This window comes from Hyaena hyaena, unplaced genomic scaffold (assembly GCF_003009895.1).
Source record: "Hyaena hyaena isolate Hyena2069 unplaced genomic scaffold, ASM300989v1 scaffold_538, whole genome shotgun sequence".
Taxonomy (NCBI): domain Eukaryota; kingdom Metazoa; phylum Chordata; class Mammalia; order Carnivora; family Hyaenidae; genus Hyaena; species Hyaena hyaena.
This window is the reverse complement of record NW_024081172.1, coordinates 336,984-363,435: the sequence shown is the minus strand read 5'-3', so window position 1 is coordinate 363,435 and position 26,452 is coordinate 336,984. Positions and strand designations below refer to the sequence as shown.

The following is a 26,452-nucleotide window of genomic DNA, read 5'->3' as shown; positions in this document are numbered from 1 at the left end:
ATTCAGAACTTGTTATTATATGTGTATTGTTTATTTTATGTTAGTCTTACCTCTTTTAACTGTATTGTTTTTGACAATGAAATTGAGATTTTTAAAGCTCCTGTGTTCCCTGCAGTGTTGGCACTTTAGTAGGATGCCTACTATTATATGTCACTTGCAGTTTGCTTCTCTGGCAAACTTCTCTGGTAGAGATTTCTTTACTGTTCAAGAGATCTTACTTTTCAGTTTTAGGGTAGAAGAAGGGAAGGAAAGGGTAACAGTTCCTTTTTAGTTGCCATATATATTCTGTTGTGTGTTACTCTCAGCTTATCAATAATCAGTGTTGTGGCTGGACCAGCCTTTGTGGTTCTGAATGATACCTTCAACCATAACCATCAGGAGACCTTGAAAATATAAAAGTTTATTACTTACAGGACTTGGAAATTACTCAGTATACCTGGGGCCATGCAGTGAGGTAGAGAAAGAAAGAGCATAAGCAAACACTCCTGAACCTAGGGGCTGGGATGGGGTTTAGAGTTTTGAGGGCTCATTCTGTATTGGTGAATTTAAAACGTAAGAGAAGGAATTTAAAGCACAGGAAGAGAAAAAACAAGTGGCTCAAATGGTTAGTTATTGAAATTAACCAAGATCTCTAAAACAAAGGAACCTCAGTGTGAGGAGATAGCCTGGCTCTTTATCTAGTTCTGTGGCTTGCAGTGTGTCCCATACCCCTCACCCTCCACCTCCATATCCCTCTTCAGATAACCCATCTTTGAAGTGGCTGCCACAGCAATCAAAGTTTAAGTCAGGCACTTGCATTATGAAAAGGCAAACACCCCAAACAAGTGTCAGTGTTCATAGTAAACTCTGAGGCCTCAGAGTCAATGGTGAGGACCTTAACTGGGTAGAAGATATGCTTAAAGTCTTTTGTAGGGCATGTGTAAAACCCAGTACACATCTAAATAGAATTGTAATAGCTAAACTTAATAATTCTACAGGCAGTAGTCTGAAATCCAGTCTGTACCCATTGTCCCAAATTTGAAAGTTCCAGCTATGAAAATAGGTCAGTTAAATAGTCATATCTCATTTCAGGAGGTGGTTTTGCAAGTGGATTCCCAAAGTTAGGCAAAAAATCAGGTATTTAATAAGAGATATTTCTTTGGAAATAAGGAAAAATAAAGTCTAATGGTTGGAGCAAATTATAAACCAAATCTGAATCCGAAGGGCAGGATTCCTAGATGTTAGGGTCAAAGCAGCTTTGCAGTTTGAATTTTTCTGATGGTGCCATCAGGTATTCAGGCACACTCTGTATAGCCCACACAGCAGCAGACATGAAGATTGTCTGTATGAGGTTGTAATGATTTTCTGAAGTTTATATCAAGTTGTTCCATTCTAGCTCTTATTGCTTTGGGAAAAAGGCAACGTTAGTTCTCAATGATTCTAAGTTGGAAGGGTGGGAGAAAAATTGGACATGTTAGTTTCGAGAGTTGTAGCCAAATACTGGAAGAAACTAGAAGAATTCATGATCCATTTCAGTTTACAGGTAAAAAAACAAAACCTCAAGGACAATTAACAGAACTAAAATCTGATATCTGGAAAGGTATGTTACTGAAACATGACTTGTTCTCTCTACAGTCATCCCCATTTCTATCAGAGGTCAGGAAATAAAATAAGTCCAGTCTCTTTAAACTTGGCCTGGTTATTTATGTAAGTGCAGTGTGAATAGTGATTGACTATGATTGACCATATAGACTCTTTTAATTCAGCTTGGCTGAACTTTTCAGGTTCCTGGACCTGCCAGGAAGTGACCTTCCTCACTCACCTGGTAAGGCTGCTGGGAACCCTATAAGTAAGGCACCAGACTGATTTTCTCCAGGGGCCTTATTGGTTCCCCAAAGTCCAAGTCAACCTTAATTTTTTAAATCTACCTGGTCTTATCTGAATCTATTCATGTCTCTTTCAACTATGACATTCCATTCAAAGCCTTAGTAATGTAACCAGTGTTTCCAGTTGTGTCCTGGTACAAGGAGAAAAGATTTGTAAGTGAACATACGCAAATAACCGTACTGCTGTGAAAATGTACTCACTGAGAGTTTCCATTTCTGGAGGGATCAGATGGGGGATAAAGTGTTTTGCCTTTGTTCACAAAGGTATATATTTTACCAAATCACTGTAACTCATAGCTAGCTTAAGAGAAAAAGTTTCCTTCAGTCTGGAAAACAAAAGATTAAAGAACCAGCAATGTTACAAACACAACTCATAAAAAATTATAATCATTCTCTTCAGTTCATTCAGCCCTAGTGATTCTTGGTCTTGATCTTTTTTTTAGCAGTTTTATGAATTTAGTTTTTCCTTAGAGTTCTGTCATTTCTTACTCAGTTCATTGGTACGACCTGAAAGTTATCAGAAACCTGGGCTTGTCAGATTCCTTTCCAGGAAATCTTGAAGATGAAGCATTTGTGCAAAAGCATCAGAATGAAACAGTAACTTCTATAAATGATAAAAGACTTAAGAATGCTCATATTTAAAGCTCTGATAAGAGTTATAACACAGCAAACAAGGAAACTTGGCTATTTCTGTGCCACACGTTTTAAGATGATAACTGGAATGATGACTGATAACATTTCATATCAGATTTTTAGGAATTTCATAGAATTTCTGGAACGCTTACATTAATAGCATATATCCCTACAAGGATATCCATAAGGAGGGTTTAGTGTTATTCTTATTTGATAATGCTACTCATGTAATTTAACATATCAAATAAGCCTAATTAATTCATCATCTCTCTTTTTATAAGGAGAGTAAACAGATCATCTGAGATGTTCTAAGGGTTCCCTAGGAAATCCCAGTTATTTCCAGGTCTAAAAGACATTATTTAGAATTTGATTTGGGGAACTCTGTCAAAAATATCAAAAGGTTTTGGACACTTGACTAAATAGGATCACAGATGATTATGAGATAATACTTTATTACCTACTTAAGTGACAGAAGGTTTTATTTTATTTTTAAATTAATTTTAAGTGTTTTTTTTTTTAAATTTATTTTTGAGAGAGAGCACGAACAGGGGAGGGGCAGAGAGAGAGGGAAACACAGAATCTGAAGAAAGCTCCAAGCTCTGAGCTGTCAGCACAGAGCCTTATGCCGGGTTTGAAGCTATGAATCATGGGATTATGACCTGAGCTGAGGTACGGAAGCTTAACGCCACAGTGACAAAAGATTTTAAAGGCAAATACAGAAGATTACATAGTTGTAAGCAAAATTCAGCTCTTTTAATATTGAAAAGACTCAGTTTGCTTAAGTAATCAAAGACCTGACTAAGACAGCATGAAGCACAGGTTAATTATTTTGATAGAACACAAACTCTTTGCTTTCTAGCTAGATTACTTGAAAGGTAAGGCAAAATCTTTCATAGTCTGTGATCAAGAGCTGACCAGTATTCCCAAGAAAACGTTGTCCTTTTAGCAGATGAAAGAAAATTATATAAGCATAGTATTGATTTTAAAGTTTACATTTTATTTTATTATTTTATTATTTTTTAAACGATTTTTAAGTGTTTTTATTTATTTCTAAGAAAGAGAGAAAGAGAGAGAGAGTGAGCAAGGGAGGGTCAGAGAGAGAGGGAGACACAGAATCTGAAACAGGCTCCAGGCTCTGAGCTGCCTGTTGGCACAGAGCATGATCCGGGGCTCAAATCCACGAACTGGGAGATCATGACCTGAGCGGAAGTTGGACACTTAACCGACTGAGCTGCCCAGGCGCCCCTAAAGCTTACTATTTTAAAAACACCCTTTATAATAACAATAATTCAGTTTTAGCCAACTTGACCCCACAAGGTAAAATTCTTTCTCTTCTCAACTTTCTATATCATTTTGTGCTTTATTTTCCTCTTTCCTATTCTGAAATAACCAGTTTTATACTTTAGGACAAATTACTTTCTTTTTCGTTAGCAAAAATACACCTTCTTACCTCATGCCTTCTCTTAGCTAAAGACATATCCTACTTTCCTTGCGTTCAGAGATGTTTCCCTTATCATTTCTAATAGCTGTAATTATATGTATTAATTAGAATTCTCAGTCCTTAGAAACCTTAATTTCTTACAAAAAGTAAGAAGTAAAATTTGTGAATTATTATACCAGCATTCTTTAGATTGGCAAATTTATGAATACATTTCACAATTTCTGCAAACACATATTTCTTTGTAGTACAGCTTTGCAATGTGACACAAGACATGTTTACTAACAGACCCAAATATCTTTAGTTAAGTCAAAAGTAGGTAAACTTAGGGACGCCTGGGTGGCTCAGTTGGTTAAGTGTCTGACTTCAGCTCAGGTCATGATCTCGCGATTTGTGAGTTCAATCCCCGAGTAGGGCTCTGTGCTGACAGCTCAGAGCCTGGAGCCTGCTTCAGATTCTGTGCCTCCCTCTCTGCCACTCTCCTGCTCACGTTCTGTCTCTCTGTCTTTCAAATATAAACATTAAAAAAATTTTTTAAAACTCCCCAAAACAGAAGTAGGTAAACTTAGACTTGTTTTGCAATTAATATTTCAGTATTTTATCTTATTTGAAAATGATTTAGATAATCAATGAACTCCTTTCGTTTAATTTAGCAATATTCTGAGGGTGGAAGTTAACAAAACTTTTAGAAACTAAAAGTTGTTGAAAAGTTGACTTAGAAATTTATCCCATTTAACATTTATCTAAATCACTTGATCACAACAATTATGTTTAGATTACCCATGAAAAACTTGATTAGACAGTAGAAAAAGGTAGCCACCACCCCAAGCTATTTTTCTTGCTGACAAATTTTATAAGATATGATGGGAATTTATTTGACAAGTAAACCCAGGTAGAAAAAGTTTTTTATCTGTGTTATATTTAACATAATTATATTAATATAATCTACATTATATTTAATATATATTACACACATGAATAATATAATTTTATAATATAGATTAATTATATATAATCTGCATTATATTGAATATATACATGTCTGAAAACATACTTTTTTAATTAAACCAAATTTAAACTAGCTTTTACTTACCAGAGATTATCCCAAATCATGTGAACTTGAAAATATTTGAGTTAGTTTCAGTATTTCTGAATTTTAGGAATACATAATTCTTAAGTGCTTATTTTTAAGCCAGTAAAATAGTTCTTTTATGAATTATTTGGCGATCCTGTCTCTGGAGGTAGAAAAAAAATCACATATGCATAACATATTCATAGACATACATAAACATGCAGACAGACATAGAAACCTATAGCTTCCATTTCAGCATTCTAGCCATGAATCATGTATAGCAATATGAAACTCACTAGTTTTAAGTAACGGCTGAATCCGTTTGGCAGACAGAATAGGATAAGGTTGCCTGCTCCAGTGGTTAAAGCTTCATACTAATATTTGTAGAGAAGACTTTTAAGATTTGTATTTATCCTTCACAAATAATCTTAAAGAGGCTGTGGACTAGAGTTTGGGCAAAAGAGCTTTTATAGTGTTCTGTATTTTAAAAGGCCTCTTCCCCCACCCCCCCCACCCCCCGCTTTTTAACTGTGGTCTCAGGAGATTGTGGGCAGAGCTTTAGGTACCCCCTGAAGTGTTTACATTTTGAAGACACGGCTGGATCTTAAGCTCTTCAAGGGACAGAGAAGAATGCAAGCTTTCTCCTAGGACTTGTAGTGCCTTTTGGATAGTTTTGGTAGTCACAGTAAAATGTAGTAGTGCCACCCTTTAATTAGAGGAATGCCTTGTAAAAATAATTCTCTGGATTCAAGGTCATATGGGACCTCTTCAGGTTGGAAATGCAGAAGGGGTCATTTGGATGACTATGGTCATGGAAATGATAAACCATTTGGACCATGGGAATTTTGTGTAGCAGGAGATGGGCCTACTCTGTGAGCCTTAGCAGTAATCATGGTGATGGAAGGATGGGTGCAGTGCCAGACAGTTTATATCCAGGTGAGGAGAGGGAGGGCTCGGCTGTGAGTATCAGTGGCTCTAGGGGCCTTTGCCTTCCCGGTTCCCTCTTCCTCCTCAGGAGAGGACTCCATAACTCTCTCTGCTCTTCTCCTGGCTGCAGGGACACCTAGTGAGGCTTTGTCATTGTAGTTATGCCTCATTCAGTGGAAAGCTGAGGGGGCTCAGAATCTGTCCTGTCTTGGAAGGAATGAGCATGTTAGGGATTTTAGGGTCTTTAAATTTTTTTTAATGTTTTATTTATTTCTAGGAGAGAGAGAGAGAGACAGCGTGAGCAGGGGAGGGTCAGAGAGAGAGGGAGTCACAGACTGAAACAGGCTCCAGGCTCTGAGCTGGCAGTCAGCACAGAGCCCGATGCGGGGCTCGAACCCACGAACCGCGAGATCATGACCTAAGCGAAAGTCGGACGCTTAACCGACTAAGCCACCCAGGCGCCCCGGATTTTAGGGTCTTTAGAGATAGAGGCCAGTTGATGCTTTTTGGCTACCAAGAGTAACAATTCAGAGCCCATTCCAGACAAACAAGAAAACCCACAATAACCAATTAGTTCCCTTTTCTCCTTCCTGCCACATAAAATATTTGAGAAAGGTTTGAATTTTAGTTAAGTTATAGCTTTTGATCTCAATGTCTACTTCATGTTTTTATCCTGTTACCTTAATCATACTGGAAAATTGTTGTTACCAGAAAATTTTGGATGACATTACTGTCAGCCTTCTTTGTAGGTGGCTGCTTTCTGGTCTAGGGTATTCCAAGAAACCTCTCCTGGATCGGAGTCTGCCTTTACTAGCATGATATTCACATGGTCTTTGGGAAAATTCACTAGGTCTCTCTGGAGCATAAACCAGAGTCTTGGTATGTTGGCTTCCATGGCATTGAATAATACCCAGGAAGCATCTGTGCGTTTTGCATTTATCACAGAGCCAGTGTACCTCCTCAGGGTTCGTAGGACATACTGGCACCAGATGTTCAGAGCATTTATTTGTCATTAATATTTTAGCAATACCACACCAGGGATTGGACCCATAGTATCCCATTGGATCAGGGGACACGTAGCAATTGTAGTGGGTAAAGGGTGACAGAAACTGTAGGCCTCTGTTGTATTTTCCCTTTGTGGTGCCATTGGCTTCCAGTTGTAAGCCTATTTCACTCTTCTGGGTTAGGACATATAATTTGGGCACAACCCACTTGACTCAGTGTTTGCAAGTGGAGTCCTCCTCACCTAAAGAGAATCATTTCTTCCTACCTTTGGCTCAGAACACTCCTTGGGGAGAGACAGTAGCCTTGCAGTCTTGTCTATTCTCCTTAGCTTTCCTTGGCCATTGATGACCCTTATGCACACTAGTAGTCAAGTAAGATCTTTATAATTAGTAGTCTAATTGTCTTATTAGAACTTAAGGCCTTCATCATGCTGCTCTGGGAAAATTGTTGGATTACTATGGCAGCCGTGACCTTTAGGCTGGATACTGCAGGCAGCACACGACAGAGGCAAAGTGTGAAAGCACATAGTAGCATGACCCCCAGCTAAAGGTGTTCCTTTCTTAGACAGTGAGTTTGGCAGTTAGTAGGCAAGTTGCAGGTAAAGGCATTCCCCTTGGTTAGTTGCAAGGGCAATCATGTAGTACTGCTGACTATACCAGTTGTGTGTTGGTCTTAACTTGTCATTAACCAGTTTTGTGGCTAGAGAAACCCTTGTAGTTCTTATTATGATTGCAAGATGCCCTTCAGCAATAACCATCAAGAAACTGAAAAAAAAAAAAAATAAAGGTTTATTTGTTATAGGACCTGGATATCACACAGCATACATGGGGGTAAAGATGGGGGAGTGGGAGAGAGTGTGCATGCGTGTGAACATGATAATATGCATGGACCTGTTGCTCTGCTTTTACTGGGGTTGAGGTAGGAGGCTAGGATTTCATAGGCTTACTCTTGGTGAATTTAAAAGTTAAGAGTGGGAATTTAAAGCATGGAAAGAGGGGGAAAAAAAAAAAAAAACTAGTCCAAATGGTCAGTTATAGAAATCAACCAAGATCTGTAAAGTGGAATAGCCTCCAGGTGGGAAGGTGGCCTGACTCTTTATCTAGTTGTGTGGCTGGCATTCTGTTTGAGGTAGCCATCTTTGAAGTGGTTGCCTTAGCAATCAAAGCTTAAGTCAGGCACTTATATTAAAGTAAGAAAAAATACCCCATTTGTCAAGGTTTACACTATATATTCAAAGGATAGAAATAAGAATAAAGTTAGGCCTAACGGTTATTTTCATGAAAAATTAAATGTAACATGAAATATTAGTTTTCTGGATTTGAAAATTTGTTCCTTTTTTAAATTTTATTTTTGAGAGAGAGAACAAGCAGGGGAGATGCAGAGAGAGGTGGAGAAAGATGGAAAAGGAGAATCTCAAGCAGGCTGTTTGCTGAGCCTGATGTGGGGCTCAAACCCACTAACTGTGAGATAACGACCTGAAACCCAGAGTCCTGGATGTTTAGCTGACTGAGTCATGCAGGCGCCCCTGTAAATTCATTCTTACAAAGCTGTTGGGCTTAAAAGAAATTGAGAGTAAATTACATATCAATTACATTATCTGATATTAAGTTTTTAGATATAACCTAATTTATCAAGTCTTTTCTGTTAAAAAAAAAAATAGAGAATTAAAAAAAATACACTCTATGTACAACCTGCCTTTTTGTGAATAATTTTTGAAATGTCAGAAGATTATCTAGAACTATTTATTATAAACAAAGGTCTAAGAATGATTATTTGTAGAAAGGGGATTTAGCAGGCTCATTAAGTAATCTTACAGGTAACTGAAATACCGCTAACATATTTTACCATTATTTTTTGGGGTAGCCATTTAAAGATCGCTGTGAATGGTTCTATGAACATTTGCATTCAGGACAACCAGATTCAGACATGGTTCACAGGCCAGTGAATGAAAATGATATCCTGCTGGTTCACAGAGGTATGTTTAACAAAGAAACTGATGTGTGAGGTACAAAATACTAGTTATTACAAGTTTTGATATGTAAAATTAACCAATGCTACATATTTAGATTCTATTTTTAGGAGTAGCTGTGAAGTTGTGTCAAAAGCAAATTGTGCAAAGCTAAAGCAAGGAATTGCTGTACGATTCCATGGAGAAGAAGGCATGGTGCGTTTAAAAATAAGTTTTTTTTTTTTAAATGTTTTATTTCTAGGAGAGAGAGAGAGAGAGAGAGAGAGACAGCGTGAGCAGGGGAGGGTCAGAGAGAGAGGGAGTCACAGACTGAAACAGGCTCCAGGCTCTGAGCTGGCAGTCAGCACAGAGCCCGATGCGGGGCTCGAACCCACGAACCACGAGATCATGACCTAAGCGAAAGTCGGACGCTTAACCGACTAAGCCACCCAGGCGCCCCTAAAAATAAGTGTTGTTAAGGTCACTATATGTAAAAGATTGAAATGCACTTGAATAAAGTTAAGTATTTAATTGATAATGGAAGAAACTTGAAATTAATTTATTATTTAGAAAAAAATTTCTTCATATATTTCTGTTCATACTTTATTTTCTTGAACTCAGGGTCAAGGTGTTGTGCGTGAGTGGTTTGATATTCTGTCTAATGAGATAGTCAATCCTGATTATGCATTGTTTACCCAGTCAGCCGATGGTAAGTTGCACAATCTACATGACTTTTTCTGTGACTTGTCACATTTTCAAAATACTTCAATGCTTGTACCCTTTGATCCCCATGGTGATCCTGTGAGCTAGGTGGTGTATTCCCATTTCATAGAAGAGAAAGTTGAAATTCAGTTTCTATCTACATTAACACAGTTAATGAGCAGTAAGATCATGAGTGTAATCTGATTCAGCCTAGCATTCTTTCCTCTAAATAGTTGGTTCTCAAATATTTGTCTCAAGGCCCCAAGGAAGTTTTCATCAGTCCTTTGTAAAGTACAACTATTTCTATTCAATTTAAGGATTGTCCTTAGACTACTTTTTCGAGTTAAAATTTTCCTTTTGTGAAACAGTGCAAGTAAATGGGCTTAAAAAAAGCCTTAAGTGGAAAAATTAAAATTTTTTAATGCTATTTGAGGTTTCGAAAAAGTCTTAAAATTTATTGATCATAAAAAAATGTCTAGAAATCATGGTATTAAATCTTAACTTATGATCTGTTTATGTATAGTAGCTTAGTTTTCAGGCCTTTTAAAAGATCAAAATCTGACAAGAAAAAACCTGCTATTATCTTATAGAACAGATAAACTATTTGTTGAAATGATTCTTTCGATCTGCACAATTGTAATTTGATATTGTAGGGTAAATGGAAATGGTTATTGCCTCATCTGTGGGAGGTATACTTGACAGTTCTCTAACTTAATAAAGACATACACAAGTGAAAGTGGGGTTCCAGTTTTTAAATGCTTCACACAGTTGCTTTTATTTCCTGAAAATCTTTTCTTTCCTGTTGTTTAAGCTCTTTTTATAAGGAGAGAGTACATCATTAATTATAATTTCCGATTGCCTCTATCCAAGCGAGCCAGCAAATCTCCATTGAATAAGAAGGATGACTCTAAGAGAGGCAAGGGGGTGGTAGGCTGCAGCGATGTAGGGAGCTGCAGATATTCACCTGTGGGATGGGCTTCTCAGACCCACAGGGTCTATTGGAAGTTATTTAGGAATATGGAACTGTCTGCTTTAATTCTATAACTCCTTATTATTTACTCGGAGGTGAATTTGGTGTCTTTGTGATTTTGATGACAAGTTTGATGACAGGTGCTGAGTTTAATTAGGCCTAATCTTTGAAGCAAGATTTAGCATTAGAATATTATATTTTAGATTTATTTCTTTTCTTATAGCCCCTTATTCTGTGTCTGTTGTTTTCATACCTGAAAAACAGATTTGGTGTGGAATCATGAGTCAAGATTCCTCTTCATATTATGAATATAGAAACAGAGCATATGTTGAAGCACAAAGACCATAAAGATGATAATTTGTCCTTTTTGTAAGCCATATAAGTCTTCTCTCTGGGGTCACAGTATTTATAAATTAAAATCTAGATGAAATATTTCCTTATGTTTAGTTGACATGGAGGGAATTATATTAAAATTTTGAATGAAAAATTCCTAAATTTGGGAAATGTTTGGCTAGTCCTCAGGTCTAATCATTTCTTTAAAACTTGTTTTCTAATTATATTATAGTATATGTGCTGCCGAAGTGAGCACGCTTTCTAATTATATTAAGATGCTTACTGGAGAGTTTGGCTTTTGTTGTTACACTGAATGTGAGTCCTGGCTCTGTGCCTCTTTTTGCTGTGATCTTGGGCCAGTAAATGTAACCTTTCCGGACCTCAATTTCTCCATTTGAAAATGATGATAACCTATGTTTTGTAATGTGGTGAAAGAAATCAATTAGCTGATGTGTAAAAATGCTTAGCCCAGTGCCTGGCACACAGAAAGCAGAAATAAATATTAGAAGCTATTATTCTGTGAAAATGATATTTTCTTGTTCAATAGGATTTTTCTGAGTAATGAAAAGAACTGTGTCACAGCTACATTTATTCTGAACTTAGAACATAAACTTTGTGTTGTTTTAAGTAGTTTTCAAGGTAAAAATAAGTATAATTTCTTTCCTGAAGATTTTTCCCCATTTGTTTCCTTATTTTTAAAAAATTCTCCTATCTTTTTAATAACCTAGGTTTCCCAGAAAATATTTAGCAAAGGACTTATAAATCACAGACATAGGAGAGGAAAGTTGAGTCATCAGAAATCTTTGCTGATTCATCAATAACCATTTACTGTTTAGATAGGTGAAAATACTTGTGACTTTTCTTAAAATACTGTAGTTTTAGAATTATTGTTATGTTTGTCTTGAAGTATTTATTCATCTCACAAAACTTTGTTTTGACTTTTAATACCCAGTCTTTCCCATGACTGGGAATGATTTTCAAAAGATTCTTGACAGCGAATGACATTCCAAGTGGCCCTTTTAAGTCATTCAACCATAAGCTTCCAAATTTGTACCTTTTATCTAAGTAAACTGGTTACGGCAATGTAGTCTAGTGCCAACAGTGAGAAATCAAAGACTAGCAATGAACAAAGTGAATTATTATAAAAATATCTATTCTAAATGACCAAACATAACACTTTCCAAAAGTTTCCACTTTTCCTTTATTTTATTTATTATTTTTTTGGGGGGGGATACTATTTCATTAGATTTAGCAGTTATTCTTTCTTTTAGCCCGTTGCCTAGAAAAGTAGTAAATAACATGAGCTCAATAAATATTTGTTCAGTGAATGAGAGTTGTATTCGGAGTTAGTGATTGTCACAGAAAAATACATAAAGAGATCGTTAAAGGTGAGGTCTTAGTATTAGGTTTTGCCATTGCACTAGATTTTTTTTAGACTTGTTTTTATTGTGGTAAAGTATATAACATAAAATTTACTATTTTAACCACTTTAAAGTATACAGTTCATTGGCATTAAGTACATTGACAATTTTATATAACCATCACCACTGTCTATTTCCAGACCTTTTTCAAATAAGTGGAATCATACTAGGTTAAAAAAATTTTTTTTAATGTTTTATTTACTTTGGGGGAGGGAGAACCAGAGAGAAAGGGAGACTCAGAATCTGAAGCCGGCTCCAGGCTCTGAGCTGTCAGAACAGATCATGACATGGGGCTCAAACTCATGAACCCTGAGATCATGACCTGAGCTGAAATCAAATATTCAACCGACAGAACCACCCAGGTGTCCCCTCATACTAGATTTTGATTGTAATTGGTAGCTATTGCCTTCGCCTTTTTAACTTATTTTTTAATAGTTTATTTATTTTTGAGACAGAGAGAGACAGAGCATGAGTGGGGGAGGGGCACAGAGAGAGGGAGACACAGAATCTGAAGCATCCTCCAGGCCAGGCTCTAAGCTGTCAGCACAGCGGAGCTTGAACCCATGAATCATGAGATCATGACCTGAGCTGAAGTCAGACACTTAACTGACTGAGCCACCCAGGCGCCCCGATTGCCTTTTTTACTTTTATACCTCAGTGGTACTTATTTGAAGTTGATTATTTTTCATGAGAAATAATTGGTTGACTTGTGGATTTAGGTTATTTTCTGAAAATTGTTAAAAGGCATCTAGTTCATTACTTAAGAACAGTTGAACATTTAAAATTCTTACTCTCTCATAGTGCTCTATTCCATAAGGGGCAAAAAGTAGTGAATACCTACTGCACTGGACACATAGACATGAAATAATACCTGCCCTAATTCATAGCCTAATATTTCTACACTGCTGAGGAAAACGTGTGTGTTTTATCTTTTAATATATTGTTTCCAGTATCTCTTTGACACATCTTTGAACTACTTTCACTTAAAAGTATTCTAAAAGTTTCTCTATGCACAAAGACTTAACTCTGATAAGTATATGTGAATTAATGATTATCTTCTGATGATTCCATTGTCTGCTATATGTTCCACAAAGAACATACCTGTGGAAGTTTATACATAATGTAACCTTGGTTTTGCTGAAGTTGTGTTTGAACTGATCTATCTGCAGTGAAATATCTTTCTTCTGCATCTGGATTCTTAGAAATCAATTACATTGTATTTATTTTAATAGGAACAACTTTTCAGCCTAATAGCAACTCCTATGTAAATCCTGATCACTTGAACTACTTCCGGTTTGCTGGACAGATCTTGGGATTAGCTTTAAACCACAGACAGCTGGTCAACATTTACTTCACAAGATCATTCTATAAGCACATTCTTGGTACGGCTCTATTGTTATTTCCATTGGCATTTATTTTAAGTGTTTTTCTTAGAATCCTTAGAAAAAACTTAGATAGAGGTGGCATTTTGGATGAGGTAATTTTTATTTCATTTGGGGACTATCTGTGTATGTAAGGCGTTTGAGAGCCTGAGGGAAAGAAAAAAAAATACCTTTTTCCTTTATAAAAATTGTTTTTCATTTTAGTGTATAATTGTCCATGTTAAGAGTGCATAGTAGTATGAATATACTTAAGAGAATTGGCACTTTTTGAAGTACATAATAATTTTCCTGTATAGCTATTTCAAAGAAAGAATACAGAGTTCTAAATCCAGGAATTAGCATGTATTTAAATCTTGCTGTCAATTGGATTATATTTTGCAGTTTTATGGAATATCTGTAGAGGGCAGTATTTTACCATTAAACAAACAAGAAAAAGCAGAAACATTTAGACTATAACTGCTGTATGTTTGCATTTTTAGGTATTCCTGTAAATTACCAGGATGTGGCATCCATTGATCCAGAGTATGCCAAAAATTTGCAGTGGATTTTAGATAATGACATTAGTGATCTGGGTCTAGAACTAACTTTTTCTGTTGAAACTGATGTGTTTGGAGCAATGGAAGAGGTGCCTTTGAAACCTGGGGGTGGAAGTATTCTTGTGACACAAAATAACAAAGTGAGTATTCAAATTTTTAGCTTAGCCACTGTTTGTAACTTGGCCCTGATTGTTAATTACTCTGGCTTCCTGACACTGGCTAGAAAAACTTTTGCTATTTCAGGATTTCACAGCATTTTGCAACAGATGAAATATTTAAATTAACGAAACCATCAAATATCAGAATTTGAATTAGAAAGGATTATATCACTATTATGTTAGATAGTCGAGGCCGGTCCTGAAGCAGGCTAGAGCACAGTTCAGTTGACTGTATAAGTTGGGCAATTATATATTGAAAAATTCAATTAGAAATAGAAGCTTACATCAAGATAATATTTGCATCAGTCACTATTTCATGTTTTCACATATGATGTTAAGAGTTTCAGTGGAGGAAAGAAGAAATTTCCATGTTAAACTTTGTACATGCTTTTGGGATCCAGTAGATCTAATAGTTCTAATAGACCCAGTGATCTATTAGACTGCTTGATTTTTTAAGCTTTATAACTTGATCATGTGTTATATCTTCTGTTTGTAAATATTTTTTCCAGTCTTATTGAGAAATAATTGACATACATTTGTACATACTAGTTTTAAATTTTTATGTATATTTTAAATTTCATTGTTGAAAAATGTTATTTTAATATATAATACATTTTTATGTTTTGATATTTAGGAAATTGGGAGTCAGAAAATCTGGTTTGGGAATTCCACTTCTGTCATTTGCCAGTAGCAACTTTTGGTTAAACAAGACTAAAATCTTTTTCCTTTCTGTTAGTTGGATTATAATTCTAAGATGGCTTCAGAAGCAACTAACTATAGAAATAATGTCCATTGATTTAGTTAAGTATATTCTTTTTTAAAAGCTCAAAAGACTACACTTTAACCTCTTTTAGCCCCAGTTTTCTATTCTGTAGACTTGGGATAATAATACTTTTGATATAGAAATGTTACTAGCATTTTGCTGACTGAAAACCACAACACAAAAGTTACTTGTTATTGGATAATTTTCTATAAAAAGAGGCTCTTAGTTTAACATAGGTACAGGGTATTGGAAATATATATAGGTATATAGTTTTACTTTTTGAAACTTAAGATACTATACATATAAAAAACATTAAGTTTAATTTTCAAAAATAAGATCAGGAGCTGAGTTTTTGCATATGTATGCTTAGACAATTTTTAGTCTCTTTTATTTTATATATGAAGACACTGAAAGCTTAAAGAGTTAATGGTAAAACTAGGGTCAAAACCCAGGACTCCCAGTTTCAAACCTAATGTTTTTCCTGTTTGCAAAACGTGTTGCGGAAGATCTTATTTGACTTTTAATATAATGAGTCATTTTAAGCTCTAGAAGCTGAAAATAGTAAAATGCTTAATTTTTAAAATATGTATAAGCTTGCCAGTGAATGAAAATATTTTTAAAAATCTTCTAATTATTAGATTGTCTACCCTGTAGTGCATCTTTTATTTTATTTTACACTGGAGACCTATTCTCAATTAAGAGTAATGAAGTTACAGAATCTTTATTATGAGCAAGAGATTGCTTTTCACCAGAGAAACTCAAATATGATTCTTATCTGTGAATATTATATCCAGTGAGTGGATTTGTCACTCCTGTCGGTATCTTTTATGTGACAAAGTGGAAAGACCCATTAATAATTGCATGATGCGTGGCTAGCTATATTTATACTTGTATCTCCTAAGAGTCTCCCTCCCATTACGATATGGCTTTTGTTTAGATTTTTAAAAATACATACTGTATTAAATCTTTTGCATTCATGTCTTTTGTTAAAATCTAGTATTGGTAAATAATAACAAAAATTATATATGGATATATATGGATATATATATATAATGATATATATATCATTGTGAGCTTAGTTTGAGGCTAGAATACAGTTGAAATATTAAAAACCTTGAAAGTTGCTTTTAAGTTTAATATGTTTTTACTTAACTGTATTAACTATATTGGTTGATTATAGGCTAACTTTTTTTTAATGATTAGTTTGGTAATAGAGATAAAAGCAGGATCTCAATCACTAATATGTTCATTATTCTCAGCTTTCATTTTGTGATATAAACATTTTTCAGAATAATTGAACCTCTTCATTTTCTTATATTACCAGAGTCAAGTATAATTGTATATCAGATTATTGATGCTTAAACATTTAATGCTTACTCAATAAGCAGCCTGATTAATTTTTTAAAATGAAAAATCTTTAGAAACATACTTGCAGCTTAAATTGATCACTTGCTCTAAGATTGTGAAAGTATTAAATTTATAAATAAAATTTTCAAACCATGTTTCTTAGAGATTTTATAACTTTTTAAAATACATTTCTTTCATGAGCATTTTTCTTAGTTTAGGGTTAGCTTTTTACTTACTCTTTTCTATAGATATAAAAAAAAAGTTGTAATTGTCACATTTGGAGTTCAACTTCAAAATCTGTAAGCATATTGAAGTTTAAATGAGTTGCCAAGCTTCTTAGTATGAGAAAATCTGTGAAAGCTGATCTCCACATGGGGGAGTCATTTATTCCTAAATGTTATGGAAAGACTTTGGGAAAGCCTATATAGTGAAACCAAATAGATGAAAATAACTTTGTTTAAAAAGGAGTACCTTACATAAATACATATGATATACACAGAAGAATATATATCTGGTCCACATTTGAAATATAAAGCTCTTTTAAATTTAATTTTGTATCTATCAATTTGTTTAAAAATCTTAAAAACAACAAAACTAAACTCTGGTTTCACTTTTGAAAATGGCTGAAATAACCATTAGCTTCTAACCAGGAACTAAACATTAACATTTAAATACTATTTTCACCTTCCTTTAAAAGTTTTGCTTTTGGGGCGCCTAGGTGGCTTAGTTGGTTAAGCGTCCGACTTTCGCTTAGGTCATGATCTCGCGGTTCGTGGGTTCAAGCCCTGCGTCGGGTTCTGTGCTGACTACCAGCTCAGAGCCTGGAGCCTGTTTCAGAGTCTGTGATTCCCTCTCTCTCTGACCCTCCCCTGCTCATGCTGTCTCTCTTTCTCTCTCCCTCCTAGAAATAAATTTAAAAAAATAAAAAAAGAAAAGTTTTGCTATTATTTTTCACTTTTACTTTTTTATTCTTGACCAAAAGCTGGAATCATGGAACCATATAATTTGAGTTAGAAGTGACAGGTTTTCTTAGATTTTCAATTCTATCTCCTAGAACTGAAGAGTAAGCTACATGAGTTTTTAATGTTAACACTTTTACAATACTAATCATAAAGTTCATTCACTGGGATAGAAAGAAGTAGGGGTGGGGTAAGACAGGATATCAAGGAATGGAGGAGGTGCCATGAAAGTTGACTTATAGAGGAGATGCATTAAGTGGTCATATAGGAGGAGTAAGGGGGAAATGTTCTGGCCTTATACGAAGTTGAGGATGACAGAGCATGATGTGTTTGGGGAACCACAGGTAGATCAGAGTTGTACATCTTAGCTTCGGTTGTGGAGTAAATGAGTGGTAACAGATGAGAGGAGTAGACAGGCGCCAAATTCTGAAAAACTCTGCATCCACAATTAGGAATTTGAGCACTAATGGTGATGAGTGGATGATTGCATGTGTTACAGAGACAAGTTTCCTGAATGAATTCTGGTTTAAAACACACACACACACACACACACACACACACACACACACACACACACGACCTCAGCTTGGAGTGTGAAGAATGGGTTGAAAGGGACAATATGGGAGTCAGGGTAGCTGCTAGAGGGTTGTGGCATTGGTCTGGGGAAGATGCGTGAGGGTTTTATAAGACAGTGTCAGTGAGGATAAAGAAAATGAGGTAGTGTCTAGCCTTTTTGATATTTCTGCTTATTTCTACAAAAGAAACCTGGTTATCTTTTGGAGTTCTCAGTGGAGACATTTTCAGTGAGAACTCTTAACATATTAGAGCAGTAATAAGTGGATAAACCCAGGAAAGAAGCTTTTTATCAGCAAAGGATTTATATTCAAACAGTAACTTGAATTATGCCAATAATAACATCATTTAAACTGTTAATTACTAAAATAGTAATAATAATTATTATTATTATTCCAAACCGTTTTACAAATGTGGCCCAGTTTTTATCTCTACTTCGAGGAGGGGGGAATATCTTGTTATCACTATTAAGAGTTAACTATTATTTAAGTAAATATAGTTTTTTCAGACATCTTTCAAGAAACAGTGAAAAAAGATTTTCAAGGAGAAAAATAGCTTTAACAAATGCATCAGTTTTCAACATCACCACCACTCTTCATAAGAAGACATAATTTAGGTTCGAGGCCTGAAGAGAAGTTAAACTCTTAAGGAAGGTTTCTGAGAGGTGAATATTATTTATTTCCCGAATTCAAAAGACTAGGGGATTATTAAAACAAAATGTTTCTGTAATTACACATGTAATTTAATTGAAACATGTCCAAAAGTTCAGTCTTCTTAATCTTAGTGCTTTTATGTTTTTCGCTTTGCAGTTTCTGTTTTGCTTGACTGTTTCATGTCAGTGACCAGGGTTAGAGGTTAAAGCCAGAAAAAAGTTGCTGTGCTTTTTTTTTTTTTTTTGCTGCTGTTGTTTCTGTGCTCTGGTTTTCTAAGTTGAAAGATTTCTATGAATTAACATAATTATATCACCATTATAAGTTCTAAGATTTTTTCATATGATTAATTCTTTAATTCTTTGGCATCTGGTATTAATTTATGCCTTCAAATAATTGACAGCGAAACTCAGGTGGGAGCAAATATGACTCCTAGGATATGCCATCTGTTAGGGATAAAGGATTCCCTGTCCCCAAGTTCTATCAATCTCTTTTAATAACGTAAAACAAAATGAGACTTTAGGTATGGTTTGTATTTAATCTTTAATTTTGCAACTCTTGATGCCAGTGTTTTGTGGACTGCTTGTCATCTGTACATTCACTGTTTTCTTATTGAAACATGTAAGATATTTGATGCAGGGGCATAAGTGTGGGGGGGATGAGTCCCTTGGATGCCTGCATAGGTAATGGGAATGCAGCCAGTATATTTTTGCACAGTGTGAATAGTCAAAATGTTAGTGTGTGATAATAGTGGATGTTCATACTAATAATTGTATCATCAACATAATGTTAATTTGTGTTCTTCTATTTGAGGATGTGCAATGTTTAAGGAAGCAGGAAAACATTTTAGCAGCAGTTGGATTTAGATTTTCTTGTAACACAGTTATCTTACAGCTAAGTGGAAAACTGTTTTATTAAACATCTCAGGAGGATTTGTGATGGCTAGGATTTTATTATTTTATTGAAAAATAATTTAGACCAAGATTCATCCACAGTTAACTTAATATGGAGAATGGTAAGTGAAAGAGCTGATTTTCATGAGTATCCAATAGCTATAAGTCAAAGTTTTAGAAACAAATGTGGAAAACCCTCCCCTGCTCACGCTGTCTCTCTCTCCTAGAAATAAATTTAAAAAAAAATTTAGAAACAAATGTGGAAAATAATTAATATTAGAAGGAATAGAAAGGAACATGAGGAGAGATTAGTATACTTGTGAAAATTTTTAAAAAGAATGTGTGAGGAAATAAGAATTAACTGGTAGAAAATGGAATGTGTACTATTCTGATAAATAATGCACTGCAGTGGCAAATTAAAATTGGTAAAGTGCCCTTGAGCAATTTACAAATCTTTTACTTGTATCCCTCATAATTTAATGTCTTACATAATGATTACTGAATAGACTATAAAATTCTAAGAGCAAAACCTTTTGTGAAAAAGCTAATTTTTAAAAATTTATTTATTTTGAGAGAAAGCCACAGCGAGCATGAATTGGGGTGGGGCAGAGAAAGAGAATCCCAAGCAGACTCTGTGTTGTCACTGCAGAGCCCAGTGGGGGGCTTGAACCCACGAACTGAGATCATGACTTGAACCAAAATCATGAATCAAATGCTTAACCCACTGAGTCACATAGGTGCCCCTGGGAAAAAGCTGTTCTTATTAAAAAGGAAGATAGGTTCTCATATAGCATCTTAAACATACAACTGACAATGAATGGAGCAGAAAAATTGTAGTAGTTCAGTAGGCAGTTTCAGTTAGAGCAAACATAAATTAATAGATAATGAGGTGCTAATGTTGAGATCACTGCTGGTTATTACTTGGAAGAGTGCTGTATATATTATTTCCTGTATTGGGTCTAGTTTATGTTTCTGTTTGATTGTTTGGCACACATTTCTATTTCCCTGTGTCTAATAACTACCTGAATGTAACTTGTAGTAACTGATGCATTTCTGTATAGTGGAGAAAAACTTTTGAGTGATAGGTAGTGCGATTTGGAGGTGGGAGTAGACTGAATAGCAGAGACGGCAGCTTTTGCTGTGCCAGGCTACACAAGGGACCACGTGAGGTTTGGTGAGAACTGTGGGGAATCCACCATGACCCTTCTGTAGCTTTGACATGTATGGAGAATTCATAGCTAGTGGTTATATACAATTTGCTGGCTTAGTACTTGTGGAGGCAGAACATTAGATTAGTGCCAAACCTGAGAGGTGAGAAGTATGTACAACATACTGCTTTTAAGTGACAGTTTCACTTAGACATAATTTAAAATACATGTGATGATAATTGATAGAGTTGATTGATATGACAGTTCATTCTTGTCTGAGCCAAAATACATTTTTATTACCTTAAATTTTAAGTGACATTATTTTCTATGAGGATATATTTTATTTATGCATTTATTTATTTTCCTATTTTTTAAATTTAAATTTTAGTTAACATACAGTGCAATATTGGTTTCAGGAGTAGAATTCAGTGATTCATCACTTATATACAACACCCAGTGCTCATCACAAGTGCCATCCATAATACCAATCACCTTTCCAGCCCATTTCCCACCTACCTCTTCCATCAACCCATGGTTTGTTCTCTGTCATTAAGAGTCTCTTCTGATTTGTTTCCCTCTTCTCTTCCCCCCTTCCCATATGTTATCTGTTTTGTTTCTTAAATTCCACATGAGTGAAATCATATGGTATTTGTCATTCTCTGATTGACTTGTTTTGCTTAGCATAATATATTCTAGTTCCATCCGTGTCACCGCAAATGGCAGTATTTCATTCTTTTTGATGGATGAGTAATATTCCACTGTGCATGCGTGTGCGTGTATGTGTGTATATATCACATCTTTTTTATCCATCCATATGATGATATGTTTTAAAATAAAATGTGTGAAAATAGTTTACCTTGATTCAGAATCAAATTGACTATGCTTAAATGGCCCTTTATCAAGTTCCAACTATGTATTAAATGCACTTATTGAATGTATGCATTCATCACATATTTATTGAACACTCTACAAAATGGCAGCCACTTTTTTAGGAGCTAGGAACATGTATATATACTGTAAACAAAACAGATTCCCTGCCTGCAGAGATATTACATTCTAATGAGATATTTCAGTTAGAGACACTAAGAAGTATAAAGACACTGAGAGGCACCTGTGTGGCTGTTGGTTCAGTCATCTGACTCTTGATTTCATCTCAGGTCATGCATGATCTCATGTTTTGTGAGACTGACCCCCATGTCAGGCTCTGTGCTGATAGCGTGGAGCCTGCTTGGATTGTCTCTCTCTGCCCCTCCCCCGTTATGTGCTCATGAGTTCTTTCTCACTCTCCCTCTCAAAATAAACAAACATTTAAAAAAAAAAAAAGACTCTGAGGAGTGAATAAACTTTAGTTTGGGAACAGAGAGAAGGAACAAGGGGAAGAGTGGAAGGAAGTGAGGTGAGAGAACAAAGCAGAGGCTAGATCATTTAGGGCCTTTACAGGCTAGGAAAGTATTTGGATTTTACTTAAGTCACTGTAGGATTTTGAGCAGGAGTTATTTGGATCTGAATTATATATGAAATTACATATAAAACATACATTTAAAAAATCACTCAATGGTAAGGTAGAAGTGGTATGGAGGCAAAAATGGAAACTGGAGTACCACCTGTTGCAGTAATCCAGGTGAGAGTGGATGACTTGGACCAGGGTGCTAGCAGTGGAGATGGTGAGACAAGGTCAGATGGGGAATATTTTTTTGGAGGTAGTTGTGATAGTACTCACAGATACAGCATGTGGGAAAACTCATGGGTGATTGATTGCTAGGATTTGGGCCTAAATAGCTTCATGATTGGTAGATTATGGGTTTACTGAGATATATGAATAATGGTACCAAATTAATTCCAAACCCTTACCTCTAAAATGAGAAATGATTAGGGGTGTCTGAGTGGCTCAGTCTGTTAAGTATCTGACTTTGGCTCAGGTCATGATCTTGCGGTTTGTGGATTTGAGCCCCACGTCAGGCTCTGTGCTGGCAGCTCAGAGCCTGGTGCCTTCTTCGGATTCTGTGTCCTCCTCTCTTGCTGCCCTTCCCATGATCATGCCCTGTCTTTCTCTGTCTCTCAATAATAAATAAAAATGTTAAAATTTTTTTTAAATGAGAAATGATTATATCAACAGTATCTTAATGTGAAATTGAAAAAAAATCATCACTTTTTTTTTTTTTAATAGGCGGAGTATGTCCAGCTTGTTACTGAACTTCGAATGACAAGAGCCATTCAGCCTCAGATCAATGCTTTTTTACAGGGCTTTCATATGTTCATTCCACCTTCTCTCATACAACTTTTTGATGAATATGAATTGGTAAGGAAAAACATCAGTTCTCCTGTTGTTACAGAGCAACATACAACTCCAGTTGCTGTAATTCATAAATAATTTTGGAGTACTATGATGAATGAAATAATATATAATAAGACGTTATGTTTTAAAGTTCATGTTTAGAGATTTGTTACAAGATTTGTGATTGTGCGTCTCTTGAGCTTAACAACTGGATTCATAATTCCTCAGAGTGAAATGCAGTGAAGTGGTGATAAACAAAAATGGAATACATTTTCAAAATATTTTATCTGGGATGTTGAAGGCCAGTCCTCTCAAAAGTGGTATTCATATTACAGCTGACCCTGGAGCAACACATGTGTGAACTGTGCAGTTTCAAACTTAAACGGGGGTCTTTTATACTGTATCACTAAAGGTTTTTCTCTTGATGTTCTTAGTAATATTTTCTCTAGTTTACCTTAGTCTAAGAGTATGATATGTAATGTATCATATATATTGTATACATATATATAATGTACAGAATGTGTTAATTATTTATGTTATCTTGTCAACAGTATGTTATTAATAGTTAAGTTTTGGGGAAGTTCAAACGTTACATGTGGATTTTGACTGTGTGAGGTAGTCCCTAGCCCCTGCATTGTTCAAGAATCAAATGTATATCTGACTTTTTTATTTGACCATATGAGATAAACGATAATGATACTAACTTCCTGTGCTTCCAAACAGGAGAATTAAGAGGGTTTTTCTTATTCTATTGGTTTATTCTCCAGTTTCTTATTTTACCATATATATATATATAATTTTATCATTCTCCATTTTAAATTTATGTGGAGTCCTCTCTGTTGCTGGCCTCTAGTATCTAGTAAATGTTTTGTTGTGCTTTTTAAATTTGCCTGCCTTTTTACTATGACGTAATGGGATTTCTAATTTTATATGATTTATCCTTGCTTTTTACCTCATATCCTTTGTCTCTTCTATCATTAGTAATGAATTATTTTCAAACTCTTTGAGTTGTCTAACTCCTTCATAAAACCCAGTATTTTAAATAGAATATAACTATTTTTTATAAAATAGTTATAAAAATTAAAATTTTGGAATAGTAAATTCTAGATCAATGGAAAAGTATTTTTTAATTAAAAATTTTTTAATGTTTATTTTTGAGAGGGAGAGAGACAGAGTGTGAAGGGGGAGGGGCAGAGAGAGAGGGAGACACAAAATCCAAAGCAGCTTCAGGCTGTAAGCTGTCAGCATAGTTCACAAATCATGATACCATGACCTGAGCCACCCAGGCTCCCCTCTTTGGTTTTTATTCTTTTTCATAAAATTGGTTTTACCATGAGTCTTTCATTTTACTATATGAATAAGTACACTGGTTTATACCTTTTAATTTTACATATATGCTAGTATTTTCAGCTTATCATTCATAGTATGTTTTAGTATACTAGTGAATAAAACTTGTGAATTACTTTTGAAGTCCATTGTGACATAGTCTGATTAAATGTCAGTTTTGAGTTTTTGCTTGCATTTTTAGATTAATAGGTTTAAGGTTAATAGTTTAGTATATAGACTTGTCTAGTTTTTGCAGAGCAATAAGTTTACTTTTAGCACTTAAAAGTTGAGGAGTACTTATGAGCTATTATTAAACATGACTAAAATCTGACTTTTTAATACTGCACTTGTATTAAATTAGCATTTATGAAGTTCAAAACAGAGAATTACATTAGTTTCTGGACCTGTGTGTAAAAAAATACATAGCAATAATATATATAATTGACAAAAACTTTCCCTCCCAATTTTTTCCTTTCTTTTTCTTCCTTCCTTCCTTTCTTTCTTCCTTTCTGTCTTTCTGTCTTTCCTTCTTTCCCTCTTTCCCTCCCCTCCCCTTCCCTTTTGAGAGAAAGAGCGAGTGGGAGAGTATGTGTGAGCATACTGTTGAGTTTGAAGCTGCACAGTTCACACATGTGTTGCTCCAGGGTCAGCTGTAATATGAATACCACTTTTGAGAGGACTGGCCTTCAACATCCCAGATAAAATATTTTGAAAATGTATTCCATTTTTGTTCATCACCACTTCACTGCATTTCACTCTGAGGAATTATGAATCCAGTTGTTAAGCTCGCAGAGAGCGAGAATCCCAAGCAGGCTCCATGCCCAGCACCCGGCATGGAGCCCAATGCGGGGCTGAGTCCCATGACTCTGAGATCATGACCTGAGCTGAAGTCAAGGGTTGGATGCTTAACTGACTGAGCCACCCAGGCACCCCTTTGCCACCTAATTTACTGATAGTGCTAAGTTTTATGAAACTTATTGATTTACAGTGTACATAGAGAAGAGTCTATCAAACATCATAAATTATTGTTTGATGAAATTTTGCAAACTGAATGTACCCAGCACCCAGATCAAGAAACAGAAATCCTAGCACCCCAGGTGTCTACTTCTGTCCTTTTCCTGTCATTATTCCTCTTCATGGGAAACCCACTCTTTTGAATTCTAATACCATAAATTAGGTTTCCTGTTTTTGAACTTAATATAAATGGAATAATCGCCTAAAATATATCTCACTTCTTCAGCTTAATTTTTGTGAGAATCATACATATTGTTGCATGAAGTTATAATTTGTTCATTTTTGTTGCATCATAGTATTTCATTGTGTCAGAGTGTGTGTGTGTGTGTGTGTGTGTGAGAGAGAGAGAGAGAGAGAGAGAGGTCTGTTCTACTCTTGATGAACATTTGATGGGCACTTTTCAGTTTTGGGTTACTTGAAATAGTGCTACTACAAACATTCTCATATATGTCTTTAGGAGAATATATGTATGCATTCTTGGAGTGGAATTGCTAGGATATAGGGTGTTCATTTATTCTGTTATAGTAGGTGTTAGCAAATAGTCCAAGGGTGTATGTATCAGTTTACACTCCCACCAGTAGGTGTGAGAGTTCTGTAAATTCTACATCTGTACTAGCATTTGATATTTTCTTCTTCATTTTTACCATTTTTGTGGATCAGTAGTGGTATTTTATTTCCCTAATGACTAATGAGGTTGAGTGTGTTTATATGTTCACTGATGATTTGCACTCTGTTTTTGAAGTCTGCTTAAGTAATTTGTCCATTTTTCTGTTGTATTTTCTGTTTTTTTTGTTGTTGTTACTGATTTATAGGATTATTTGTAGGAGTCTTTGTTATCTGTATTGTGAATATATTCTACTCTGGTCAGTGAATGCAAGTTTTCAGTTTTAACACAATTTGTTTGGTTTATTTTGGTTTTTCTTTTTTTTAACGAATGGAGCTTTTTTCTGTCTTTTTTGTGTTTAAGAAGTTGTTTCCTATTCTAAGGTCATAAAAATATTTTCCTTTAGTTTTCCTTTATTCCTTTATTTATCCTTTATTCCTTTATCTTTACTCTTTTTTCTTTCATATTTAGGTCTATTACTGTTAAGTTTTCTATAGTGGTTTTCTATTG

General features: G+C 35.2%; 1 protein-coding gene across 5 annotated transcripts in view; it reads left to right on the top strand.

Annotated features, from left to right (window-relative positions):
* The window catches only part of HACE1 (HECT domain and ankyrin repeat containing E3 ubiquitin protein ligase 1), a 125,987-nt gene that overhangs the window by 82,851 nt on the left and 16,684 nt on the right, over positions 1–26,452 (top strand). For 4 of the 5 annotated variants that reach the window (XM_039255690.1, XM_039255689.1, XM_039255691.1 and 1 more), the window contains 6 exons: positions 8,804–8,915; positions 9,007–9,104; positions 9,510–9,597; positions 13,547–13,696; positions 14,176–14,372; positions 22,891–23,022. In XM_039255690.1, coding sequence (XP_039111621.1) covers positions 8,804–8,915; positions 9,007–9,104; positions 9,510–9,597; positions 13,547–13,696; positions 14,176–14,372; positions 22,891–23,022 — 777 coding nt within the window. The remainder of the gene's footprint in view (positions 1–8,803; positions 8,916–9,006; positions 9,105–9,509; positions 9,598–13,546; positions 13,697–14,175; positions 14,373–22,890; positions 23,023–26,452) is intronic. The other variant, XM_039255692.1, reaches the window with a different exon arrangement.